We start from the raw sequence: 26,690 nt of genomic DNA on the forward strand, positions 1-26,690 counted from the left end.
CTGTGTGGCAACCAGGCACTGAACAGGCTGCGTGGCGACCAGGCACTGAACAGGCTGCGTGGCAACCAGGCACTGAACAGGCTATGTGGCAACCAGGCACTGAACGGGCTGCGTGGCAACCAGGCACTGAACGGGCTGCGTGGCAACCAGGCACTGAACGGGCTGCGTGGCGACCAGGCACTGAACGGGCTGCGTGGCAACCAGGCACTGAACAGGCTGCGTGGCAACCAGGCACTGAACAGGCTGCGTGGCAACCAGGCACTGAACAGGCTGTGTGGCAACCAGGCACTGAAGTAGACAGAAGTGGATGCTGTTACGGACAGTCATGTCTGCAACATCCGTCTCTTCTTTGGAAACAGAAAAACTACTCTGGCGTTAAATATGAATCCATCTTCATTTCCCAAGCAGTAGGGAGGAGTTGGCACACCATGAACAACATAGGCTACATACAACACAGCTGCTTGGACCATGCTACCACTGCCAGCCATAAGACGTGTAATGGAACAAACATAGGCTACATACAACCCAGCTGCTTGGACCATGCTACCACTGCCAGCCATAAGACGTGTAATGGAACAAACCTAGGCTACATACAACACAGCTGCTTGGACCATGCTACCACTGCCAGCCATAAGACGTGTAATGGAACAAACCTAGGCTACATACAACACAGCTGCTTGGACCATGCTACCACTGCCAGCCATAAGACGTGTAATGGAACAAACCTAGGCTACATACAACCCAGCTGCTTGGACCATGCTACCACTGCCAGTCATAAGAAGTGTAATGGAACAAACCTAGGCTACATACAACCCAGCTGCTTGGACCATGCTACCACTGCCAGTCATAAGAAGTGTAATGGAACAAACCTAGGCTACATACAACCCAGCTGCTTGGACCATGCTACCACTGCCAGCCATAAGACGTGTATTGGAACAAACCTAGGCTACATACAACACAGCTGCTTGGACCATGCTACCACTGCCAGCCATAAGAAGTGTAATGGAACAAACCTAGGCTAACTACAACACAGCTGCTTGGACCATGCTACCACTGCCAGCCATAAGACGTGTATTGGAACAAACCTAGGCTACATACAACACAGCTGCTTGGACCATGCTACCACTGCCAGCCATAAGAAGTGTAATGGAACAAACCTAGGCTACATACAACACAGCTGCTTGGACCATGCTACCACTGCCAGCCATAAGACGTGTATTGGAACAAACCTAGGCTACAGCATATAGCTAGCTATACGGTGGTATTCAAGCTGAGGTTAATCAATACATGCAAACTGATATTTTGATTAGCTATGTAGCTAACTAGCTAAAGATACTGTACACCGTGTGTGTCTGTGTCATTAAGCCACAAAGCACTTCCCAACTAAGTTATTCTCACCAGATCATTTTGAAGGGTGCACCACTACTACTAGGCACACTAATTAATACATCGATGCCTTTTAAAGTGTGTTTGCACAGCTCCGCTTTCTCAATAATTATCTGAGAGACTAGTCCAGGACCTGAGCCAGATAAAAAGCGAAGAAGAGTGCTGGCCAGTACACAATTCATTCAAGTTGTATATCTTTATTCATTAAACCGAGCTTCCTCAATGGGACCAGTAGCTTCGGATTTGGACCGTGTAAGCAACGTAATGTTATTGGAGCACGTGAGCCCAATACATCCCAGAAACCTGCCCCCGATAGAAGTGCCGGTGTGACGAGCCTCATCAATAACCCCCCCACCGGCAGTCACAGGGAGGAAATGTGTCACATTGTGTCAAACACATGCGGAGGAAACCCCCCAGGTGTGTGGGAACTCATTTCAACACATACTACAACCCTCCCAGTTAAAGTGTGTGACATGCATCATATGTGCCAACCTACAGGGAGAAAATGTGTCACATTAGAACAGATGAAGGATAAAACCCAGGTCTAAGTGGACCTTATATGGAACCGTGTGTGGAAAACCCCAGGTTGATGGAGAACTCCCGCTGAGCTCACTTCCTGCCAAGTCCCAAGATAGTGCAATGTACTCATCCCTCTGAACACCTACAGCATGATCCCCCACACACACACAGAGAATCCCCCCCCCCCCACACACACACACACCCCCACAGAGAGAATCCCCACCCACACACACACACCCACCCACCCACAGAGAGAGAGAATCCCCACCCACACACACCCCCACCCACCCACAGAGAGAGAGAGAATCCCCACCCACACACACAGGAAGCCCCAGCGCTACTCCCCCAGCCCCTCTAGAGACTCTTTAAAAACAGTGTAGGAAAACAAGGAAGCATGTTCTACTTGATGTCTTTAGTCTTTACTGACGGGTCCATTGATTTCTGCAACATACAAACAGGTCTGTGTTGTGTGGGAGGAGGAGGTGTGTTTCTGAGAGAGGCCTGTGTCCCAAAATGGCACCACGTTCCCTACATAGTGCACTACTTTTGACCAGAGACCCCATAGGGCCCTATTCCCTACATAGTGCACTACTTTTGACCCGAGTCTGGTCTGGTCAAAAGTAGTGGACTATATAGGGAATAGGGTGCCATTTTGGATGCAAGCCGTTTCCAAGAGGAGTGGACCAACCAACACGGCTGAGCACGTCGCTACACGTGCTGCAGCTGCTGCTGAGGATGATGGGAGAAGGGGGGGGGCGCAGCAATCTCCAAAAGGCACAGGCAGGCTCCAAAACAAATCCTAGTGGTAGCAGTTAGGGTCCAAGGGAATTCAACTCCAGGCCTGGAACACCAAAGTACTCCTGGTTTAATTAATTGATTGAATCATGTCTCTGATTGGCCAGAGAGTCTAATCATCTGGTGATGTCAGGTTTTAATTAGTTTGATTAGAAGGAGCGAGAGAGAAAGAAATCCAGGAGTCTTGAAGTCCTCCCGGACTGGAGTGGACTATCCCTGGTGTAGTAGGGCAGAAACTGAAGAGAGGAATAACGGCATATACAAAAATATCCTTTAGAATAGAATTTACAAAAAGAGCATTATTATGACACAATCTTGAGCCCGTTTGTCATCTCAGCAAGAGGACGGCTCTATGCCAGGTCCAGCTGATCCAAAACCTTTAAACGTCATTACAACAAAACCCTGCAATATTTGCTAGAACAAGAGGGCAAATAATTTACAGTTGGAGGAACATTGGGGAGAGGGAGGGGTGTCACGGACAGACTTGTTACATCTTCTGTTAATAAGAATATTTAGAGATAGCACATTAAATATTATATACCTAGTTGCCCTGTACATTTATAAAACAATGCATATATAGCTATCGAGAAGTTAGCAAAGAAAATGAAACTAAATAATATAACAGTAGTCCTCTGTCCCTAGGTGATACATGTCTCCTGTAATGTCATAATACAAGCCTGAAAGTACAGAAGATAAGAAAGTCAAGTATTTTTCTGGAATAGAAAACGAAACAAAAAGCTGAATCAGGATCCAATGTGATGGATTGTTTCGGACTAAGAGTCAAATCCTAACTTGCACTTAAGACAAATTCTCTCCCATTCACATCCTCGTGACTAAGTGAAAATTCAACTGAAGTGGAAGTTAGGATTTGCCCCCAAAGGGAATAAGGCAGGTTTGTATGGTCCCAGCAGAGAAGGAGATAAGATTGACACACTATTCCCTAAGTAGTGCACTACTTTTGACCAGAGCCCTATGGTCCCTGGTAAAAAGTAGTGCACTATATAGGGAATGGAGTTCCATTTGGGAAACACATAATAGCACCAGCACACAGAGATCCCCTGGCAACTGGCACAAGTACAGCAGAAAGGTGTACCGTTGCATCCTGGGTAGATTATCTAAATTGCTTTGCAGATTGTGTTTTAGGCTTTGTCTCAAATGGCACCCTGTTACCTACATGTACAAGACTCTGGTCAAATATACAGAGCACTATATAGGGAATAGGGTGCCATTTCACATCTGCCCTATTAGTTAGGGTGGCAGTGTCCAAGGATGGGACAGCACCCAGTCATCTCCTTCACACACAGTGGCCCTTGTACGAGACAAGGTGAGGATCAAGGAGGATTTGGAGGGTGGAGGAGGGCAGTGAAGGGGGCTGTAGGTAGAAGCCATGATCATGTCCACTGTGTAGGGGGTTCCCTGGGGCCTTTGGGTTGTGTGCAGCGGTTACTGTATCCTGGAAGACAAGAGAAGAACAGGGATATGATTAAAGCGTTTGGGAGTTTTTCAGGCCACGTCACCTGACCAGGAAAAATTCTGGTTCTTAGTTGTGGTTATATGTTATGACTAGAAATCAGAGTTTTCCTGGTCAGGAACAACTCAGGGCCCTAGTTATAGTAAACAACTATAGACACAACATGACCATATTTACTATCACTTTCCCTCCTCCTCCTCCTCCTCCTCTCACCCATCTCTGAGGAAGCCTTGCTCTCTGCTGTGCTGTCTGCTACTGTGGTGTTGGCAGGGGATGTTTCCACTCCTGCTGCATCTGAAATCTTCTTACTCCTCTCTCCTGACGGTTCTGGGACAAACACACACACACACACAGTGTCAGGTTTCCCTGTCACGCAGAAACACACACCGTAGCACACACACACACACACAGTGTCAGGCTTCCCTGTCACGCAGCAACACACACCGTAGCACACACACACACAGTGTCAGGCTTCCCTGTCACGCAGCAACACACACCGTAGCACACACACACACAGTGTCAGGTTTCCCTGTCACGCAGCAACACACACCGTAGCACACACACACACACACACACACACACACAGTGTCAGGCTTCCCTGTCACGCAGCAACACACACCGTAGCACACACACACACACACAGTGTCAGGCTTCCCTGTCACGCAGCAACACACACCGTAGCACACACACACACACACACAGTGTCAGGCTTCCCTGTCACGCAGTAACACACACCGTAGCACACACAGTGTCAGGCTTCCCTGTCACGCAGTAACACACACCGTAGCACACACACACACAGTGTCAGGCTTCCCTGTCACACAGCAACACACACCGTAGCACACACACACACAGTGTCAGGCTTCCCTGTCACACAGCAACACACACCGTAGCACACACACACACACACACACACCGTAGCGCACACACACACACAGTGTCAGGCTTCCCTGTCACGCAGTAACGCACACCGTAGCACACACACACACAGCTGTTCCTTTAATAAAAGCCTACAGTCTTATCATTGCAGGGTCATTTGTGGAACAGTGAATGCCTCCAGCAGACTAACTAGGAAACATAATAAAACCAAGCAGGTTAAAAGATAAGCTTGGAGAAGTGTCAGATAAATACTACATTGGTAATTAGGTTACACAGACAGACTGCCTCTCTGCTCCCAACTCCAGACCAGACCTCCTTCCAGACCAGACAGACAGACAGACAGACCGACAGACCTCCTTCCAGACCAGACACAGACCTCCAGACCAGACAGACCTCCTTCCAGACCAGCCAGACAGACAGACCTCCTTCCAGACCAGACAGAGATACAGATAGACAGACAGAACTCCAGACCAGACAGCCAGAACTCCTTCCAGACCAGACAGACAGACCTCCTTCCAGACCAGATAGACCTCCTTCCAGACCAGACAGAGATACAGATAGACAGACAGAACTCCAGACCAGACAGACAGATAGAACTCCTTTCAGACAGACCTCCTTCCAGACCAGACAGACAGACAGACCTCCAGACCAGACAGACCTCCTTCCAGACCAGACAGACAGAACTCCTTCCAGACCAGACAGACAGACAGAACTCCAGACCAGACAGACAGACAGAACTCCAGACCAGACCTTTTAGATCCTTTAACGACATCAATGATTAATTTTCATGGAGATCTGTGCAGAACAGAGTGATGTTTTACAGCCAAACCCCTGCTCTCTCCTAATCACCCATCTGAACATCAAACAGCAGAACAGAGTGATGTTTTACAGCCAAACCCCTGCTCTCTCCTAATCACCCATCTGAACATCAAACAGCAGAACAGAGTGATGTTTTACAGCCAAACCCCTGCTCTCTCCTAATCACCCATCTGAACATCAAACAGCAGAACAGAGTGATGTTTTACAGCCAAACCCCTGCTCTCTCCTAATCACCCATCTGAACATCAAACAGCAGAACAGAGTGATGTTTTACAGCCAAACCCCTGCTCTCTCCTAATCACCCATCTGAACATCAAACAGCAGAACAGAGTGATGTTTTACAGCCAAACCCCTGCTCTCTCCTAATCACCCATCTGAACATCAAACAGCAGAACAGAGTGATGTTTTACAGCCAAACCCCTGCTCTCTCCTAATCACCCATCTGAACATCAAACAGCAGAACAGAGTGATGTTTTACAGCCAAACCCCTGCTCTCTCCTAATCACCCATCTGAACATCAAACAGCAGAACAGAGTGATGTTTTACAGCCAAACCCCTGCTCTCTCCTAATCACCCATCTGAACATCAAACAGCAGAACAGAGTGATGTTTTACAGCCAAACCCCTGCTCTCTCCTAATCACCCATCTGAACATCAAACAGCAGAACAGAGTGATGTTTTACAGCCAAACCCCTGCTCTCTCCTAATCACCCATCTGAACATCAAACAGCAGAACAGAGTGATGTTTTACAGCCAAACCCCTGCTCTCTTCTAATCACCCATCTGAACATCAAACAGCAGAACAGAGTGATGTTTTACAGCCAAACCCCTGCTCTCTCCTAATCACCCATCTGAGAGGGAGGGACAAAACCACATCTGAGACTGCCTGAGGCCCAAATGGCACTCTATCCCCTTCATAGTGCACTACTTTGGACCAGGGCCCATGCACTATATAGGGAATAGGGTGCCATTTGGGATGCAATTAGGGCTTATGTTGGGCAATGAGACCCCCCCCCCCCTCATGCCATCAGAGGCAGCCAATCATTTAGCCTAAATACTGAAGAGATGAGCCACCTACCTCTCTCTGCTATCTGTGCCTGTGTACTCCTCTGCTCCTGTGGAAAGAGATGGAGGACACAGATTAATAACAGGGCTGAAGAAGAGGTGATGATGAAGAGAGACGGAGGACACAGATTAATAACAGGGCTGAAGAAGAGGTGATGATGAAGAGAGATGGAGGAGGGTGCATCTCAACGGAACAAATAAAGTAGCCTAAAGCAGTTGTTCCTGCCCAGTACTAACACACCTCAATCAACGCATCATCAAGCCCGTCATGAGTTGAATCAGGTCTGCTAGTACTGGGATGGAACAAAACCCTGCACACCCCGTGTGTCCCCAGAAGCAGGACTGGAGAACAGAAGTCTAGAGGTTGTTTCTATAAAGCTGGTGATGATGGTCTTCACCTGAGGAAAACCTGCTCCTTTTCCTGACTGGTCTTCTGAGATACTCCAGTCTGATGGTCCTGGTGCCTTCAACTCTGATGGGTCTGGAGATGGACGGAGAGAGAGAGAGAAAGAGGGAGAGAAAGTAAAAGACAAGAGAGAGACTTCCATAGAGAGACACCATAGCTCTATATATTTGGTAGCCTCAAGTGCCAGGCTTCTAGGCTGCAGACACAAGAGCACGTCTGGCCACGAGACGTCCCTTTTCAACCCTCTTTATGTACCACTGACTTCCTCATTCATTCCATTGTAACGGTTCTTACATGCTGGACGTCATTTAAGCACCAATTACGACTGTTGCGTCGATCAACCCCCATCTGTCTCCTCAGCTCTAATGGTTGACCCTTCCTGTCTTCATTATGTGTTTAAAACTAGTTGTAAACGTAACACTAGTTGTAAACGTATATATATGCGGTCTTGTGATCTTATTATATTCTAGTATTTTACTTAATATTAGTATTATTGTTGTTTTATTAACTTCTTTGACCTGCATGTTGGGAGTTTGGAGCTGAAGAATTTCACTGTACCCTGTCCAGGTGACAAATAATTTGTCATTTGATAAATGTCACGAACACACATCAATACATAAACACACACAATCTAATGAGAGCATGTTAATTCCAGAGAACGCTAACTCTGCCCTCCATCCCATCTCGCTGCACCCATTCACCCTCCCTCCCTTCACAGCAGCACAGGGCTGAGGCTGCCCTCCCTCCCTTCACAGCAGCACAGGGCTGAGGCTGCCCTCCCTCCCTTCACAGCAGCACAGGGCTGAGGCTGCCCTCCCTTCACAGCAGCACAGGGCTGAGGCTGCCCTGCAGGCCAGGGGTTCATATTAGAGGACAGCGAGGGGCGGGACTCTGGTTTGAGAGGAGCCATTAGAGGACAGCGAGGGGCGGGACTCTGGTTTGAGAGGAGCCATTAGAGGACAGCGAGGGGTGGGACTCTGGTTCGAGAGGAGCCATTAGAGGACAGCGAGGGGTGGGACTCTGGTTCGAGAGGAGCCATTAGAGGACAGCGAGGGGTGGGACTCTGGTTCGAGAGAAGCCATTAGAGGACAGCGAGGGGTGGGACTCTGGTTCGAGAGAAGCCATTAGAGGAGCCATTAGAGGACAGTGAGGGGTGGGACTCTGGTTTGAGGGGTGGGACTCTGGTTTGAGGGGTGGGACTCTGGTTTGAGGGGTGGGACTCTGGTTTGAGAGGAGCCATTAGAGGACAGCGAGGGGTGGGACTCTGGTTTGAGAGGAGCCATTAGAGGACAGCGAGGGGTGGGACTCTGGTTTGAGAGGAGCCATTAGAGGACAGCGAGGGGTGGGACTCTGGTTTGAGAGGAGCCATTAGAGGACAGCGAGGGGTGGGACTCTGGTTTGAGAGGAGCCATTAGAGGACAGCGAGGGGTGGGACTCTGGTTTGAGAGGAGCCATTAGAGGACAGCGAGGGGTGGGACTCTGGTTTGAGAGGAGCCATTAGAGGACAGTGAGGGGTGGGACTCTGGTTTGAGAGGAGCCATTAGAGGACAGCGAGGGGTGGGACTCTGGTTTGAGAGGAGCCATTAGAGGACAGCGAGGGGTGGGACTCTGGTTTGAGAGGAGCCATTAGAGGACAGCGAGGGGTGGGACTCTGGTTATTTGACATAGCCCTGCTGGCACAAAAAGCTCCTTCATTAACCAACTCAGATGCTAATTTGGAAGTGGCAATATTTGCCTATACATATACACTATACATTATCATATACATTATAATATTTGCCTATACACTATACATTATCATCTGTGTAAACAAACAAAAACAAACTTGCATTGAGAACCAGTCAGTAGCGATGCTGCCTGTGGTATCAATAACGCAGCTATCTGGAGGCTATGATGAAAAGTTCTAGTTGGGGAAACGTCCACAACCATTAACCCTCAGAGCTGGACCCAGTTGGACTCTGCTTATAATGATCTCTAGAATTAATTATCTGGCTGTCCTGCAACTTCTGCCCTTGGGCCTAATGATATCACCACAGTATCAATGTCAGTCAGGTACTGCTGCTCGGGAGATCAGGAGTTTTTCAGACCATCTGAGCTGATCTGTAAAAACTCAGGGCCCTAGACTTGTAGACTATACCTGGGGCCTGAAGTACTTCCTGGTCTGGTCACATGGTGATGAAAACCTCCTGGCCCTATGTACGTCCCTAATAGAAGTTGAGTGGTCTGATGTCGGAACACTAAGGAGTTGGTCTGATGTCGGAACACTAAGGAGTTGGTCTGATGTCGGAACACTAAGGAGTTGGTCTGATGTCAGAACACTAAGGAGTTGGTCTGATGTCGGAACACTAAGGAGTTGGTCTGATGTCGGAACACTAAGGAGTTGGTCTGATGTTGGAACACTAAGGAGTTGGTCTGATATTGGAACACTAAGGAGTTGGTCTCGGCAGTTTTGGGCACCTCAAGGCTTATTTATTTTTATTTAACTAGGCAAGTCCATTAAGAACAAATTCTTATTTACAATGACGGCCTACCCCGGCCAAACCCTAACGCTGGGACTCCCAATCACGGCCGGTTGTGATACAGCCTGAACCAGGGTCTGTAGTGACGCCTCTAGCACTGAGATGCAGTGCCTTAGACCACTGAGCCACTCGGGAGCTCCCCCTTTTGTATGGTGGTGTCTGGCTTACATCTACAGACTGGATATATACGGCAGAGAATCAGAGATGACTTCATTAAAAAGCCCCTCATTTCATTTCCGTGCTCTCTCAACAACAGTCATATGAAAAGTCATCTGGAAGAGTTCTGAAGCTGAGATGACTGATTGAGAAGGCAAACACATCCATGTTCAGGGTCTGCAGAGTTGTTTCTGGCGCCCTCTTGTGTCAAGCCACCACACTGCAGCAGAAGACAGCAGGCAGACCAAGGGGTGGAGCCAGTCCTGGAGGGCTGAAGAATGCCCAAAGGTGCAGGTTTTTGTTCCAGCCCAGGTCTAAAACACTCCATTCCCCTTTTCACAATTTAAATAGGAGACTATGATTAGTTGATCATTTTAATCAGATGTGTTAACTTACAGTTGGGCTGGAACAAAAGCCTGCAACACTGTGGCTCTTCGGGATGTTGGAAATTGTAGACCCTCCCTTGTCTGTAGTCTCATGATGCCAGACATCTTACTACATCTCACCATTCCTGATGTATGAGACCAAGATGATCCCTCGGACCGTTAAAACACACCTGTGGCCAAAATGAAGGACTCTGGGGTTCTCTCAGGTAGAGGGGGAGGGGAATCTTCACTCTGGTCACTGTCTGGGTCAGAGGTCAGAGTACAGCAGGGGTTACTACCAGGGGTCAAAGGTCAAATCGACGGCCAATCAACAATCAAACGACAGCGAGAAACAGGTACATCTGAAATGGTGCCATATTCCTAATGATTAAGTGCACTACTTTTAGCCAGAGCCCTAGGTGAAGTAGTGCACTACTTTTAGCCAGAGCCCTAGGTGAAGTAGTGCACTACTTTTAGCCAGAGCCCTAGGTGAAGTAGTGCACTACTTTTAGCCAGAGCCCTAGGTGAAGTAGTGCACTACTTTTAGCCAGAGCCCTAGGTGAAGTAGTGCACTACTTTTAGCCAGAGCCCTAGGTGAAGTAGTGCACCACTTTTAGCCAGAGCCCTAGGTGAAGTAGTGCACCACTTTTAGCCAGAGCCCTAGATGAAGTAGTGCACCACTTTTAGCCAGAGCCCTAGGTGAAGTAGTGCACTACTTTTAGCCAGAGCCCTAGGTGAAGTAGTGCACCACTTTTAGCCAGAGCCCTAGGTGAAGTAGTGCACCACTTTTAGCCAGAGCCCTAGGTGAAGTAGTGCACCACTTTTAGCCAGAGCCCTAGGTGAAGTAGTGCACCACTTTTAGCCAGAGCCCTAGGTTAAGTAGTGCACTACTTTTAGCCAGAGCCCTAGGTGAAGTAGTGCACCACTTTTAGCCAGAGCCCTATGTGAAGTAGTGCACCACTTTTAGCCAGAGCCCTAGGTGAAGTAGTGCACTACTTTTAGCCAGAGCCCTAGGTGAAGTAGTGCACTACTTTTAGCCAGAGCCCTAGGTGAAGTAGTGCACTACTTTTAGCCAGAGCCCTAGGTGAAGTAGTGCACTACTTTTACCCAGAGCCCTAGGTGAAGTAGTGCACTACTTTTAGACAGAGCCCTAGGTGAAGTAGTGCACTACTTTTAGCCAGAGCCCTAGGTGAAGTAGTGCAGTGTAAAGACAAAGGTACCATTTCAGATGCAGCCAGAGAGAAGCTCAGAATACATCCTCCCAGACTCAGAGCCAGAACACCCCAAGACAACACAAAGCCAAGCACAGCCAAAATCAACACCAAACCATTCAATCATTCCCATCAAATCACAGCTGTTTCAATCACAAGCGAAGAGATCATACAATCAGAGATCAGGTGATTTTGAGATCATGATTAGGATATCGCTCGATTCCCATCAGCTGCCTTTGATCAAAATCCCATCTCTGGGCAGTTAAGTGATTGTCAGGACATTGTGCATAGCGTAGCAAAATAGGAGGCTTTACACCCGTGCACACGGTTGGTTGGTACGCATGCACTGTCCCCCCCCACCCACACAAATCCATCCCAGCCACCCACCAATCCCCTTTCCAGGACCCCAGCCACCCACCAATCCCCTTTCAAGGACCCCCAGCCACCCACCAATCCCTTTCCAGGACCCCCTGAAACATCTCCTGGTGCTTGACCACTAGTCAGCTCTAGTCTCACGCAGGCAGACACACACACAGACACACACACACAGACACAGACACACACACAGACACACACACACGTTGCCTGCTCAGTCTGCCTCAGCTCACCCAAGCCTGACCTCTCACATGCTCACAGCACTCTCCTCTCCATCCCCTCCATCCATCCCCTCCCCCACTATCTCCATCCCTCCCCCACTATCTCCATCCCTCCCCACTATCTCCATCCCTCCCCACTATCTCCATCCCTCCCCACTATCTCCATCCCTCCCCACTATCTCCATCCTTCACCACTAGCTCCATCCTTCCATCTCTACTGAGGAGTCTTTCCACATCAACTATCCTGCCAGACTGTCTGCTTCCTCACTCACACCCAGCCTAACACTACTCTGTCTGCTTCCTCACTCACACCCAGCCTAACACTACTGTCTGCTTCCTCACTCACACCCAGCCTAACACTACTCTGTCTGCTTCCTCACTCACACCCAGCCTAACACTACTCTGTCTGCTTCCTCACTCACACCCAGCCTAACACGACTCTGTCTGCTTCCTCACTCACACCCAGCCTAACACTACTCTGTCTGCTTCCTCACTCACACCCAGCCTAACACTACTGTCTGCTTCCTCACTCACACCCAGCCTAACACTACTCTGTCTGCTTCCTCACTCACACCCAGCCTAACACTACTCTGTCTGCTTCCTCACTCACACCCAGCCTAACACTACTGTCTGCTTCCTCACTCACACCCAGCCTAACACTACTCTGTCTGCTTCCTCACTCACACCCAGCCTAACACTACTCTGTCTGCTTCCTCACTCACACCCAGCTTAACACTACTCTGTCTGCTTCCTCACTCACACCCAGCCTAACACTACTGTCTGCTTCCTCACTCACACCCAGCCTAACACTACTCTGTCTGCTTCCTCACTCACACCCAGCCTAACACTACTCTGTCTGCTTCCTCACTCACACCCAGCCTAACACTACTGTCTGCTTCCTCACTCACACCCAGCCTAACACTACTGTCTGCTTCCTCACTCACACCCAGCCTAACACTACTCTGTCTGACAACGGCACGGAGGGAAACAGAAGCAGAAAAAGGTTCCAGGAGACATTGTTCATTGTGAAAACACATTATTGAGCTGTAGTCGATTGTGCTTAGCTTCAGGTTATCCACACCACTCGCCTGCTAGCAGAGCCATTTGTGCATCCATAGCCCACTTTATTTCCTGTCTAGAAGTCTGCGATTATGCACGGATGCTCAAATGGCTATTCTAGCGTGTCTAGTCTCCTCTCCTGTCTGAAACATCCTGTTGAGGCCTAGCAACATCTCTCCTGTCTGAAACACCCTGTTGAGGCCTAGCAACCTATCTCCTGTCTGAAACACCCTGTTGAGGCCTAGCAACCTATCTCCTGTCTGAAACACCCTGTTGAGGCCTAGCAACATCTCTCCTGTCTGAAACACCCTGTTGAGGCCTAGCAACATCTCTCCTGTCTGAAACACCCTGTTGAGGCCTAGCAACATCTCTCCTGTCTGAAACACCCTGTTGAGGCCTAGCAACATCTCTCCTGTCTGAAACACCATGTCGAGGCCTAGCAACATCTCTCCTGTCTGAAACACCCTGTCGAGGCCTAGCAACATCTCTCCTGTCTGAAACACCCTGTCGAGGCCTAGCAACATCTCTCCTGTCTGAAACACCCTGTCGAGGCCTAGCAACATCTCTCCTGTCTGAAACACCCTGTTGAGGCCTAGCAACATCTCTCCTGTCTGAAACACCCTGTTGAGGCCTAGCAACATCTCTCCTGTCTGAAACACCCTGTTGAGGCCTAGCAACATCTCTCCTGTCTGAAACACCCTGTTGAGGCCTAGCAACATCTCTCCTGTCTGAAACACCCTGTTGAGGCCTAGCAACATCTCTCCTGTCTGAAACACCCTGTTGAGGCCTAGCAACATCTCTCCTGTCTGAAACACCCTGTTGAGGCCTAGCAACATCTCTCCTGTCTGAAACACCCTGTTGAGGCCTAGCAACATCTCTCCTGTCTGAAACACCCTGTTGAGGCCTAGCAACATCTCTCCTGTCTGAAACACCCTGTTGAGGCCTAGCAACATCTCTCCTGTCTGAAACACCCTGTTGAGGCCTAGCAACATCTCTCCTGTCTGAAACACCCTGTTGAGGCCTAGCAACATCTCTCCTGTCTGAAACACCCTGTTGAGGCCTAGCAACATCTCTCCTGTCTGAAACACCCTGTTGAGGCCTAGCAACATCTCTCCTGTCTGAAACACCCTGTTGAGGCCTAGCAACATCTCTCCTTGGGGAAAGCAGAAACAGCCTGGTACATTACAGTCTATGTCCCAAATGGCACCCTTTTGTCAAAGGTAGTGCACTATATAGGGAGCCATTTGGGCTATAACCTACATTGTAAACCAGCTCAGTCGTGGGGCAGCCGGGGGCCAGCAGAACACATTAGCCCTGTTTGCACCACAGACAGATGTAAGATTAATCCATGCTTCGGCCCACAGAGCACCGCTAATGGCCCACATCCAATGGGGTGACATGCAGGCAGACACACCTCCCCCGCCAAGCACGGCTGGTCAGAAAGCACCACATGCCATGAGCTCAGAGACATGAACAGCAGAGTCCGCAGTCACACATGATCAGATGTTTACTCATCTCACCATCAGAACATTTCACATAGTCAACAAATCATCCAATAACAGACTGTCTTACATTACCCCACCTACGAGTTACATTACCTCTCAACATAACCCCACGTAAGACTTACCATTACCCCTCAACATAACCCCCCCCATCTTTACATAGCCCCACTCGGCATCCTGTACCATCCTGTTCTGTCCCTTCACTGTCACAGAATACTATGGTAACTCCAACTATAGCCTTGAGTCCGCAGCCTAAACCCCAAGGTCCGCAGCCTAAACCCCAAGGTCTGCAGCCTAAACCCCAAGGTCCGCAGCCTAAACCCCAAGGTCCGCAGCCTAAACCCTAAGGTCCGCAGCCTAAACCCCAAGGTCCGCAGCCTAAACCCCAAGGTCCGCAGCCTAAACCCCAAGGTCCGCAGCCTAAACCCTAAGGTCCGCAGCCTAAACCCTAAGGTCCGCAGCCTAAACCCTAAGGTCCGCAGCCTAAACCCTAAGGTCCGCAGCCTAAACCCTAAGGTCTGCAGCCTAAACCCTAAGGTCTGCTAGAGCAGCTGAACTATGGAACTAGACACCATCTAATAACATGGGCAGTGTGGTGTGACACTATCGTGGTCAGTTTATTAGCCTCCAGGGAGACACCATTATGTGTGTGTGTGTGTGTGTGTGTGTGTGTGTGTGTGTGTGTGTGTGTGTGTGTGTGTCTTGTCCTCATTCTACAGTAGACTAGGACTGGGTTGCCATGGTAAAATGGCAGATTACGCATTTACCGTACTTCAGAAAATGAGTGACTATAGCAGGTCAGAGTTGGAAGACAAAATACAGAAATAATTCAGTTTATTGACACTTTTTGGGGGGAGGGGTTACAAGACATGATCATTTTAGTTCCCTGGTTTAACAAGTTTTATAACAATATATTCGATGTATCCAAACACTATCTGTTTTATACATAATTAAAATGTTAATTCTCCACATAAGCAGTCCATAAGCAAGTCTGTGTGTATAATTAGTCTATATTGCAAGCCAGTGTTCTGAACCTGTCAGTTGGACTGGTCAGTCTCTCCATTGTCCCTTGCAGTGCTGTGTGTTTATACAGATCTGTGGTCTACATACCTTGTGTGTGTGTGTGTGTGTGTGTGTGTCTAGACAGCCTTCGACAGCCTGTCATTACAGTGTGGCCTGCCAGTGCCCTCTGGCCACGGACGTAGTCTCCAGCTCTCCACTAACTGACCCTAGATCAGCCTGTCAGCTGCTGCTCCACCCTACAGCTGACCACAACAACCACTGACCCTTAGTCTGCCTGCCAGCTGCTGCTCCACCCTACAGCTGACCACAACAACCACTGACCCTAGATCAGCCTGTCAGCTGCTGCTCCACCCTACAGCTGACCACAACAACCACTGACCCTAGATCAGCCTGTCAGCTGCTGCTCCACCCTACAGCTGACCACAACAACCACTGACCCTAGATCTGCCTGCCAGCTGCTGCTCCACCCTACAGCTGACCACAACAACCACTGACCCTAGATCTGCCTGCCAGCTGCTGCTCCACCCTACAGCTGACCACAACAACCACTGACCCTAGATCTGCCTGCCAGCTGCTGCTCCACCCTACAGCTGACCACAACAACCACTGACCCTAGATCAGCCTGTCAGCTGCTGCTCCACCCTACAGCTGACCACAACAACCACTGACCCTTAGTCAGCCCTTATAATAGGACCCCAACCACCTGGGTTCAAATACTATTTGAAATGTTTAACATGCTTTTACCGTTTGCTTTGGTCTTCCTGGAGACGTAAATTGATCCATGGCCTCCAGGCAAGCTCAGTCAAGCACAGAGAAAGTATTTGCAATGATTTCAAATCGTGTTTGAACCCAGCTCTGACCCTCACCCCCAGCCCATCTTCTGTCCCTGTGTCTGGTCCCTAGTCTGTTTAGTCAGTAGTACCACAGCCCATCTTCTGTCCCTGTGTCTGGTCCCTAGTCTGTTTAGTCAGTAGTACCACAGCCCATCTTCAGCCCAACAGAGTTAGGAAAGTAGGTTAGGTAGTAAAAGCCCTAACGTAACCACGTACTTGATGCCGTTTCCGTCGGCGACCGTTGCTCGGCGATGGACATGGTCGAGACCTTCCTGGGCGGGTGTTCGCCATGGGCCGCCGTAACCGTGGCCGTAGCCTTGGAGGACCATGAAGGTCTGGAACCCTCCCCTCCTCCTCCTCCAGTGATTCGTCCATCTCCCTTCACATCAGGGAAGTCTGAGTGCAGAGGATTGGTGAAGCTCAGAGCAGTCCTGACAGGGGTGGAGGTGGAGGAGAGGGGCTGGGAAGAGGTCAGATTGGAGGTGGGGGTGCTCTCTGACCCAGCCACCAGGGCTGGAGGTGTGGGGGCTTTCTCTGGGCTGATCCAGCCTGCCTGACCCTCCTTCTCCCCCTTAAGGGGCAGGTGGTTGGGGCGGGAGGGGAGGGGTCCGAAGGCGCCCTGGTGCGTTATGTTGGGGGGCCCCCCGTCGGCCCCTGAGTCCTCAGAAAGAGAGGAACTGGAGGTGTTGGAGCGGGCCTTGAAGGCAAGGGATCTCTGCAGCTTGCTGTTACCATCGAAGCTCTTTGGACCCTCCTGTAACGGAACCTTCTGTATCTCAATACTCAGCTTCCTCTCTAGACGCACGGCCCCGTCCACTGGGGAGGAGGGAGAGGGGGCCTGGGGGCCTCCTGAGGGGACACTGTCCAACCATGTCTTGTCTGAAGTCTTGTTATAGTTCTCCTTCAGGTCCGGGGACTGTTTGGCTTTCTGGGCTTTCTGGGGCTGCTGCTGCTGTGCAGAGGCCAGGACGTGGATGACAGGCTTGGGGTGGTAGCGGTCGTTGTCCTGCCGTACATTGGTGACGGTGGGGAAGGCAGAGGGGGGAGACGGGGTCAGGATGGGAGGAACCGGGCGTGGCTCTGGGGGCTGAAGGATCTCCTCTTTCACGTCCCCTTCCAACTGACTGCTGAGAGAGAGAGAGAGAGAGAGAGTGAGGGAGGGAGCAAGAGGGGGGGAGAGGGAGCAAGAGGGGGGGAGAGGGAGCAAGAGGGGGGGGGGGAGAATGAGCAAAGGGGGGGGGGGGAGAATGAGCAAGAGGGGGGGGGGGAGAACTGAGCAAGAGGGGGGGGGGAGAATGAGCAAGAGGGGGGGGGGGGGGAGAATGAGCGAGAGGGGGGGGAGAAGGAGCGAGAGAAGGAGCGAGAGGGGGGGGGCAAGGAGTGAGAGGGGGGGAGAGAAAAAATGGGAGAGAGAAATGAAGACAGCGAATAGCAATTCAAACTTCATATTTCTGCCAAAATTCTACCACTAGATGGCAGACTTCAATGTACAGTACAATAGCAGGGCAAAACATGTATCTAAATCAAAACCAACTTCTCCAAATGTACATAATATCATGGATTTACCACAGTAATCTACCTGAAATACATCAGAACATAAGAGCAGATTACCCAGTGAACACGGGGGGCAACCCAGTTACCCAGTGAACACGGGGGGCAACCCAGTTACCCAGTGAACACGGGGGGCAACCCAGTTACCCAGTGAACACGGGGGGCAACCCAGTTACCCAGTGAACACGGGGGGCAACCCAGTTACCCAGTGAACACGGGGGGCAACCCAGTTACCCAGTGAACACGGGGGGCAACCCAGTTACCCAGTGAACACGGGGGGTAACCCAGTTACCCAGTGAACACGGGGGGTAACCCAGTTACCCAGTGAACACGGGGGGTAACCCAGTTACCCAGTGAACACGGGGGGTAACCCAGTTACCCAGTGAACACGGGGGGTAACCCAGTTACCCAGTGAACACGGGGGGTAACCCAGTTACCCAGTGAACACGGGGGGTAACCCAGTTACCCAGTGAACACGGGGGGTAACAGTTACCTAGTGAACACGGGGGGTAACAGTTACCTAGTGAACACGGGGGGTAACAGTTACCTAGTGAACACGGGGGGTAACCCAGTTACCCAGTGAACACGGGGGGTAACCCAGTTACCCAGTGAACACGGGGGGTAACCCAGTTACCCAGTGAACACGGGGGGTAACCCAGTTACCTAGTGAACACAGGGGTAACACAGTTACCTAGTGAACACAGGGGGTAACACAGTTACCTAGTGAACACAGGGGGTAACACAGTTACCTAGTGAACACAGGGGGTAACCCAGTTACCTAGTGAACACAGGGGGTAACCCAGTTACCTAGTGAACACAGGGGGTAACCCAGTTACCTAGTGAACACAGGGGGTAACCCAGTTACCCAGTGAACACAGGGGGTAACCCAGTTACCCAGTGAACACAGGGGGTAACCCAGTTACCCAGTGAACACAGGGGGTAACCCAGTTACCCAGTGAACACAGGGGGTAACCCAGTTACCCAGTGAACACAGGGGGTAACCCAGTTACCCAGTGAACACAGGGGGTAACCCAGTTACCCAGTGAACACAGGGGGTAACCCAGTTACCCAGTGAACACAGGGGGTAACCCAGTTACCCAGTGAACACAGGGGGTAACCCAGTTACCCAGTGAACACAGGGGGTAACCCAGTTACCCAGTGAACACAGGGGGTAACCCAGTTACCCAGTGAACACAGGGGGTAACCCAGTTACCCAGTGAACACAGGGGGTAACCCAGTTACCCAGTGAACACAGGGGGTAACCCAGTTACCCAGTGAACACAGGGGGTAACCCAGTTACCCAGTGAACACAGGGGGTAACCCAGTTACCCAGTGAACACAGGGGGTAACCCAGTTACCCAGTGAACACAGGGGGTAACCCAGTTACCCAGTGAACACAGGGGGTAACCCAGTTACCCAGTGAACACAGGGGGTAACCCAGTTACCCAGTGAACACAGGGGGTAACCCAGTTACCTAGTGAACACAGGGGGTAACACAGTTACCTAGTGAACACAGGGGGTAACACAGTTACCTAGTGAACACAGGGGGTAACACAGTTACCTAGTGAACACAGGGGGTAACACAGTTACCTAGTGAACACAGGGGGTAACACAGTTACCTAGTGAACACAGGGGGTAACACAGTTACCTAGTGAACACAGGGGTAACACAGTTACCTAGTGAACACAGGGGTAACACAGTTACCTAGTGAACACAGGGGGGTAACACAGTTACCTAGTGAACACAGGGGGTAACACAGTTACCTAGTGAACACAGGGGTAACACAGTTACCTAGTGAACACAGGGGGTAACACAGTTACCTAGTGAACACAGGGGGTAACACAGTTACCTAGTGAACACAGGGGGGTAACACAGTTACCTAGTGAACACAGGGGGTAACACAGTTACCTAGTGAACACAGGGGGTAACACAGTTACCTAGTGAACACAGGGGGGTAACACAGTTACCTAGTGAACACAGGGGGTAACAGTTACCTAGTGAACACAGGGGGTAACACAGTTACCTAGTGAACACAGGGGGTAACACAGTTACCTAGTGAACACAGGGGGTAACACAGTTACCTAGTGAACACAGGGGGTAACACAGTTACCTAGTGAACACAGGGGGTAACACAGTTACCTAGTGAACACAGGGGGTAACACAGTTACCTAGTGAACACAGGGGGTAACACAGTTACCTAGTGAACACAGGGGGTAACACAGTTACCTAGTGAACACAGGGGTAACACAGTTACCTAGTGAACACAGGGGGTAACCCAGTTACCTAGTGAACACAGGGGGTAACCCAGTTACCTAGTGAACACAGGGGGTAACCCAGTTACCTAGTGAACACAGGGGGTAACCCAGTTACCTAGTGAACACAGGGGGTAACCCAGTTACCTAGTGAACACAGGGGGTAACCCAGTTACCTAGTGAACACAGGGGGTAACCCAGTTACCTAGTGAACACAGGGGGTAACACAGTTACCTAGTGAACACAGGGGGTAACACAGTTACCTAGTGAACACAGGGGGGTAACACAGTTACCTAGTGAACACAGGGGGTAACACAGTTACCTAGTGAACACAGGGGGTAACACAGTTACCTAGTGAACACAGGGGGGTAACAGTTACCTAGTGAACACAGGGGGTAACACAGTTACCTAGTGAACACAGGGGGTAACACAGTTACCTAGTGAACACAGGGGGTAACACAGTTACCTAGTGAACACAGGGGGTAACACAGTTACCTAGTGAACACAGGGGGTAACACAGTTACCTAGTGAACACAGGGGGTAACACAGTTACCTAGTGAACACAGGGGGTAACACAGTTACCTAGTGAACACAGGGGGTAACACAGTTACCTAGTGAACACAGGGGGTAACACAGTTACCTAGTGAACACAGGGGGTAACACAGTTACCTAGTGAACACAGGGGGTAACACAGTTACCTAGTGAACACAGGGGGTAACACAGTTACCTAGTGAACACAGGGGGTAACACAGTTACCTAGTGAACACAGGGGGTAACACAGTTACCTAGTGAACACAGGGGTAACACAGTTACCTAGTGAACACAGGGGTAACACAGTTACCTAGTGAACACAGGGGGTAACACAGTTACCTAGTGAACACAGGGGGGTAACACAGTTACCTAGTGAACACAGGGGGGTAACACAGTTACCTAGTGAACACAGGGGGTAACACAGTTACCTAGTGAACACAGGGGGTAACACAGTTACCTAGTGAACACAGGGGGTAACACAGTTACCTAGTGAACACAGGGGGTAACACAGTTACCTAGTGAACACAGGGGGTAACACAGTTACCTAGTGAACACAGGGGGTAACACAGTTACCTAGTGAACACAGGGGGTAACCCAGTTACCTAGTGAACACAGGGGGTAACCCAGTTACCTAGTGAACACAGGGGGTAACCCAGTTACCTAGTGAACACAGGGGGTAACACAGTTACCTAGTGAACACAGGGGGTAACACAGTTACCTAGTGAACACAGGGGGTAACACAGTTACCTAGTGAACACAGGGGGTAACACAGTTACCTAGTGAACACAGGGGGTAACACAGTTACCTAGTGAACACAGGGGGTAACACAGTTACCTAGTGAACACAGGGGGTAACCCAGTTACCTAGTGAACACAGGGGGTAACACAGTTACCTAGTGAACACAGGGGGTAACCCAGTTACCTAGTGAACACAGGGGGTAACACAGTTACCTAGTGAACACAGGGGGTAACCCAGTTACCTAGTGAACACAGGGGGTAACACAGTTACCTAGTGAACACAGGGGGTAACCCAGTTACCTAGTGAACACAGGGGGTAACACAGTTACCTAGTGAACACAGGGGGTAACACAGTTACCTAGTGAACACAGGGGGTAACACAGTTACCTAGTGAACACAGGGGGTAACACAGTTACCTAGTGAACACAGGGGGTAACCCAGTTACCTAGTGAACACAGGGGGTAACACAGTTACCTAGTGAACACAGGGGGTAACCCAGTTACCTAGTGAACACAGGGGGTAACACAGTTACCTAGTGAACACAGGGGGTAACCCAGTTACCTAGTGAACACAGGGGGTAACCCAGTTACCTAGTGAACACAGGGGGTAACACAGTTACCTAGTGAACACAGGGGGTAACACAGTTACCTAGTGAACACAGGGGTAACACCACGGTGGACCTCTATTTCCTCCACTGTGACATAACACAGTGGAATCTGGCTGGATGGAACTCAGATCAGTCGACCAGCCTTTCTTTCCAGGAAACTGAGGTTGTCTGCTAGAGTGGGTGACATGGTAACCACAGAGGGATGGAACATTCAGAACTTCAGAAAGGTGTGTGAACTGTGAAGTTCCATCTCCTGAACTCACACTTTCAGCAGGATGTGGTCGTGTGCCAAATAAAAATCACATGATGACAAACAATGGTTTATGCCCTGCACATGACTACGCAGTACACACACAGTCAGCTAGCTAGCTGGGGCTACAGTCAGCTAGCTAGCTGGGGCTACAGTCAGCTAGCTAGCTGGGGCTACAGTCAGCTAGCTAGCTGGGGCTACAGTCAGCTAGCTAGCTGGGGCTACAGTCAGCTAGCTAGCTGGGGCTACAGTCAGCTAGCTAGCTGGGTCTACAGTCAGCTAGCTAGCTGGGTCTACAGTCAGCTAGCTAGCTGGGTCTACAGTCAGCTAGCTAGCTGGGTCTACAGTCAGCTAGCTAGCTGGGTCTACAGTCAGCTAGCTAGCTGGGTCTACAGTCAGCTAGCTAGCTGGGTCTACAGTCAGCTAGCTAGCTGGGTCTACAGTCAGCTAGCTAGCTGGGTCTACAGTCAGCTAGCTAGCTGGGTCTACAGTCAGCTAGCTAGCTGGGTCTACAGTCAGCTAGCTAGCTGGGTCTACAGTCAGCTAGCTAGCTGGGTCTACAGTCAGCTAGCTAGCTGGGTCTACAGTCAGCTAGCTAGCTGGGTCTACAGTCAGCTAGCTAGCTGGGTCTACAGTCAGCTAGCTAGCTGGGTCTACAGTCAGCTAGCTGGGTCTACAGTCAGCTAGCTAGGGCTACAGTCAGCTAGCTGGGGCTACAGTCAGCTAGCTAGGGCTACAGTCAGCTAGCTAGGGCTACAGTCAGCTAGCTAGGGCTACAGTCAGCTAGCTACGGCTACAGTCAGCTAGCTACGGCTACAGTCAGCTAGCTACGGCTACAGTCAGCTAGCTACGACTACAGTCAGCTAGCTACGACTACAGTCAGCTAGCTACGACTACAGTCAGCTAGCTACGACTACAGTCAGCTAGCTAGGTCTACAGTCAGCTAGCTAGGTCTACAGTCAGCTAGCTAGGTCTACAGTCTGCTAGCTAGGTCTACAGTCAGGTAGCTAGGTCTACAGTCAGCTAGCTAGGTCTACAGTCAGCTAGCTAGGTCTACAGTCAGCTAGCTACGTCTACAGTCAGCTAGCTACGTCTACAGTCAGCTAGCTACGTCTACAGTCAGCTAGCTACGTCTACAGTCAGCTAGCTACGACTACAGTCAGCTAGCTAGGTCTACAGTCAGCTAGCTAGGGCTACAGTCAGCTAGCTACGACTACAGTCAGCTAGCTACGACTACAGTCAGCTAGCTACGACTACAGTCAGCTAGCTACGACTACAGTCAGCTAGCTACGACTACAGTCAGCTAGCTACGACTACAGTCAGCTAGCTAGGTCTACAGTCAGCTAGCTAGGGCTACAGTCAGCTAGCTAGGTCTACAGTCAGCTAGCTAGGTCTACAGTCAGCTAGCTAGGTCTACAGTCAGCTAGCTAGGTCTACAGTCAGCTAGCTAGGTCTACAGTCAGCTAGCTAGGTCTACAGTCAGCTAGGACTACAGTCAGCTAGGTCACAGTCAGTAGCCACAGGTAACTGCCAAAATAAAGGAAACATCAACATAAAGTGGTTTAATAGGGTGTTGGGGCACCACGAGCCAGAACAGCTTCAATACACCTTGGTATAGATTCTACAAGTGTCGAACTCTATTGGAGGGATGCGAGACCATTCTTCCACAATAAATTCCATAATTAGTTTTTTTGTTGGTGGTTGTTGAAAACGGTGTCTCAGCCGCTGCTTCAGAATCTACCAGAACTGTTCAATTAGGTTGAGATCTGGCGACTGACACACACTTTAAGCCCCCTATGCTCCTCTGAGACTCAGTCACTGAGATCTATTCTAGCCATGGTAGCCAAGATAATGGGCAACTGGGCATTTTTATACATGACCCTAAGCATGATGGGATGTTAATTGCTTAATTAACTCAGGAACCACACCTGTATGGACCACACTTTCAATATACTCTGTGTTCCTCATTGACTCAAGTGTTTCCTTTATTTTGTCAGTTACCTGTATGTTGTTGATGAGTAGGGCATGATGGGATCTTTGGGGGAAGAATATCACAGCTGTTCCTGTCTATTGATCTGAACACAGGCTCAGAACAACCTATATGGTGCTGATGACAACCATAGAGCTCCTAATATACCATTACTGAGGGTTTGATTCACGCAATGACCACACGTACTGAGTACAGGTCCTAGACCAGACCAGAAAGAGTCTCCAGTACTGAGTACAGGTCCTAGACCAGAAAGAGTCTCCAGTACTGAGTAAAGGTCCTAGACCAGAAAGAGTCTCCAGTACTGAGTACAGGTCCTAGACCAGACCAGAAAGTCTCCAGTACTGAGTACAAGTCCTAGACTAGACCAGAAAGAGTCTCCAGTACTGAGTACAAGTCCTAGACTAGACCAGAAAGAGTCTCCAGTACTGAGTAAAGGTCCTAGACCAGAAAGAGTCTCCAGTACTGAGTACAAGTCCTAGACTAGACCAGAAAGAGTCTCCAGTACTGAGTACAGGTCCTAGACTAGACCAGAAAGAGTCTCCAGTACTGAGTACAGGTCCTAGACCAGAAAGAGTCTCCAGTACTGAGTACAGGTCCTAGACTAGACCAGTAAGAGTCTCCAGTACTGAGTACAGGTCCTAGACCAGAAAGAGTCTCCAGTACTGAGTACAGGTCCTAGACCAGAAAGAGCCTCCAGTACTGAGTACAGGTCCTAGACTAGACCAGAAAGAGTCTCCAGTACTGAGTACAGGTCCTAGACCAGAAAGAGCCTCCAGTACTGAGTACAGGTCCTAGACTAGACCAGAAAGAGTCTCCAGTACTGAGTACAGGTCCTAGACCAGACCAGAAAGAGCCTCCAGTACTGAGTACAGGTCCTAGACCAGAAAGAGTCTCCAGTACTGAGTACGGGTCCTAGACCAGACCAGAAAGAGTCTCCAGTACTGAGTACAGGTCCTAGACCAGACCAGAAAGAGTCTCCAGTACTGAGTACAGGTCCTAGACCAGAAAGAGTCTCCAGTACTGAGTACAGGTCCTAGACCAGACCAGAAAGAGCCTCCAGTACTGAGTACAGGTCCTAGACTAGACCAGAAAGAGTCTCCAGTACTGAGTACAGGTCCTAGACCAGAAAGAGTCTCCAGTACTGAGTACAGGTCCTAGACCAGACCAGAAAGAGTCTCCAGTACTGAGTACAAGTCCTAGACTAGACCAGAAAGAGTCTCCAGTACTGAGTACAGGTCCTAGACCAGAAAGAGTCTCCAGTACTGAGTACAGGTCCTAGACCAGAAAGAGTCTCCAGTACTGAGTACAGGTCCTAGACCAGAAAGAGTCTCCAGTACTGAGTACAGGTCCTAGACCAGAAAGAGTCTCCAGTACTGAGTACAGGTCCTAGACCAGAAAGAGTCTCCAGTACTGAGTACAGGTCCTAGACCAGAAAGAGCCTCCAGTACTGAGTACAGGTCCTAGACCAGAAAGAGTCTCCAGTACTGAGTACAGGTCCTAGACCAGACCATAGATGTGTGACATTTGGGGACGTGATGACATGGTGATGGGGTGACACTAAGAATGTGTGAGAGGACCATGATTCACCGTTTCTGACCTTGAGAGTCCCTGAGGTATTCCAGCCATATCTAGACGCTCGTAAACACCCCTAACAGACAATGCAGTTTCAAACAAATACAGATAAGAATAAGAGTTAAAGTAACAAGTAATTAAAGAACAGCAGTGAAATAACAATGGCGATACTATATACAGAGGGTACCGGTACAGAGTCAACTGAGTACGGGTCCTAGACCAGACCAGAAAGAGTCTCCAGTACTGAGTACAGGTCCTAGACCAGACCAGAAAGAGTCTCCAGTACTGAGTACAGGTCCTAGACCAGAAAGAGTCTCCAGTACTGAGTACAGGTCCTAGACCAGACCAGAAAGAGTCTCCAGTACTGAGTACAAGTCCTAGACTAGACCAGAAAGAGTCTCCAGTACTGAGTACAGGTCCTAGACCAGAAAGAGTCTCCAGTACTGAGTACAGGTCCTAGACCAGAAAGAGTCTCCAGTACTGAGTACAGGTCCTAGACCAGAAAGAGTCTCCAGTACTGAGTACAGGTCCTAGACCAGAAAGAGTCTCCAGTACTGAGTACAGGTCCTAGACCAGAAAGAGTCTCCAGTACTGAGT

The 26,690-nt window shown here is 49.9% G+C and overlaps 1 protein-coding gene across 6 annotated transcripts in view; it reads right to left on the minus strand.

The window, feature by feature from the left end:
- Window positions 1-2,302: 2,302 nt before the first annotated feature.
- The window catches only part of ptpn12 (protein tyrosine phosphatase non-receptor type 12), an 82,432-nt gene continuing 58,044 nt past the window's right edge, over window positions 2,303-26,690 (minus strand). The window contains exons 13-18 of one of the 6 annotated variants that reach the window (XM_071331879.1): window positions 16,820-17,727; window positions 10,571-10,642; window positions 7,332-7,414; window positions 6,947-6,983; window positions 4,385-4,498; window positions 2,303-4,153 (exon numbers count right to left, since the gene is read on the minus strand). In XM_071331879.1, the coding sequence (XP_071187980.1) occupies window positions 4,092-4,153; window positions 4,385-4,498; window positions 6,947-6,983; window positions 7,332-7,414; window positions 10,571-10,642; window positions 16,820-17,727 (1,276 nt within the window). In that variant the 3' untranslated portion in view covers window positions 2,303-4,091. Of the gene's footprint in view, window positions 4,154-4,384; window positions 4,499-6,946; window positions 6,984-7,331; window positions 7,415-10,570; window positions 10,643-16,819; window positions 17,731-26,690 lie in introns of all 6 variants that reach the window. The other 5 variants (XM_071331880.1, XM_071331878.1, XM_071331882.1 and 2 more) reach the window with 5 other exon arrangements.

Source organism: Salvelinus alpinus, chromosome 11, assembly GCF_045679555.1.
Source record: "Salvelinus alpinus chromosome 11, SLU_Salpinus.1, whole genome shotgun sequence".
NCBI lineage: Eukaryota > Metazoa > Chordata > Actinopteri > Salmoniformes > Salmonidae > Salvelinus > Salvelinus alpinus.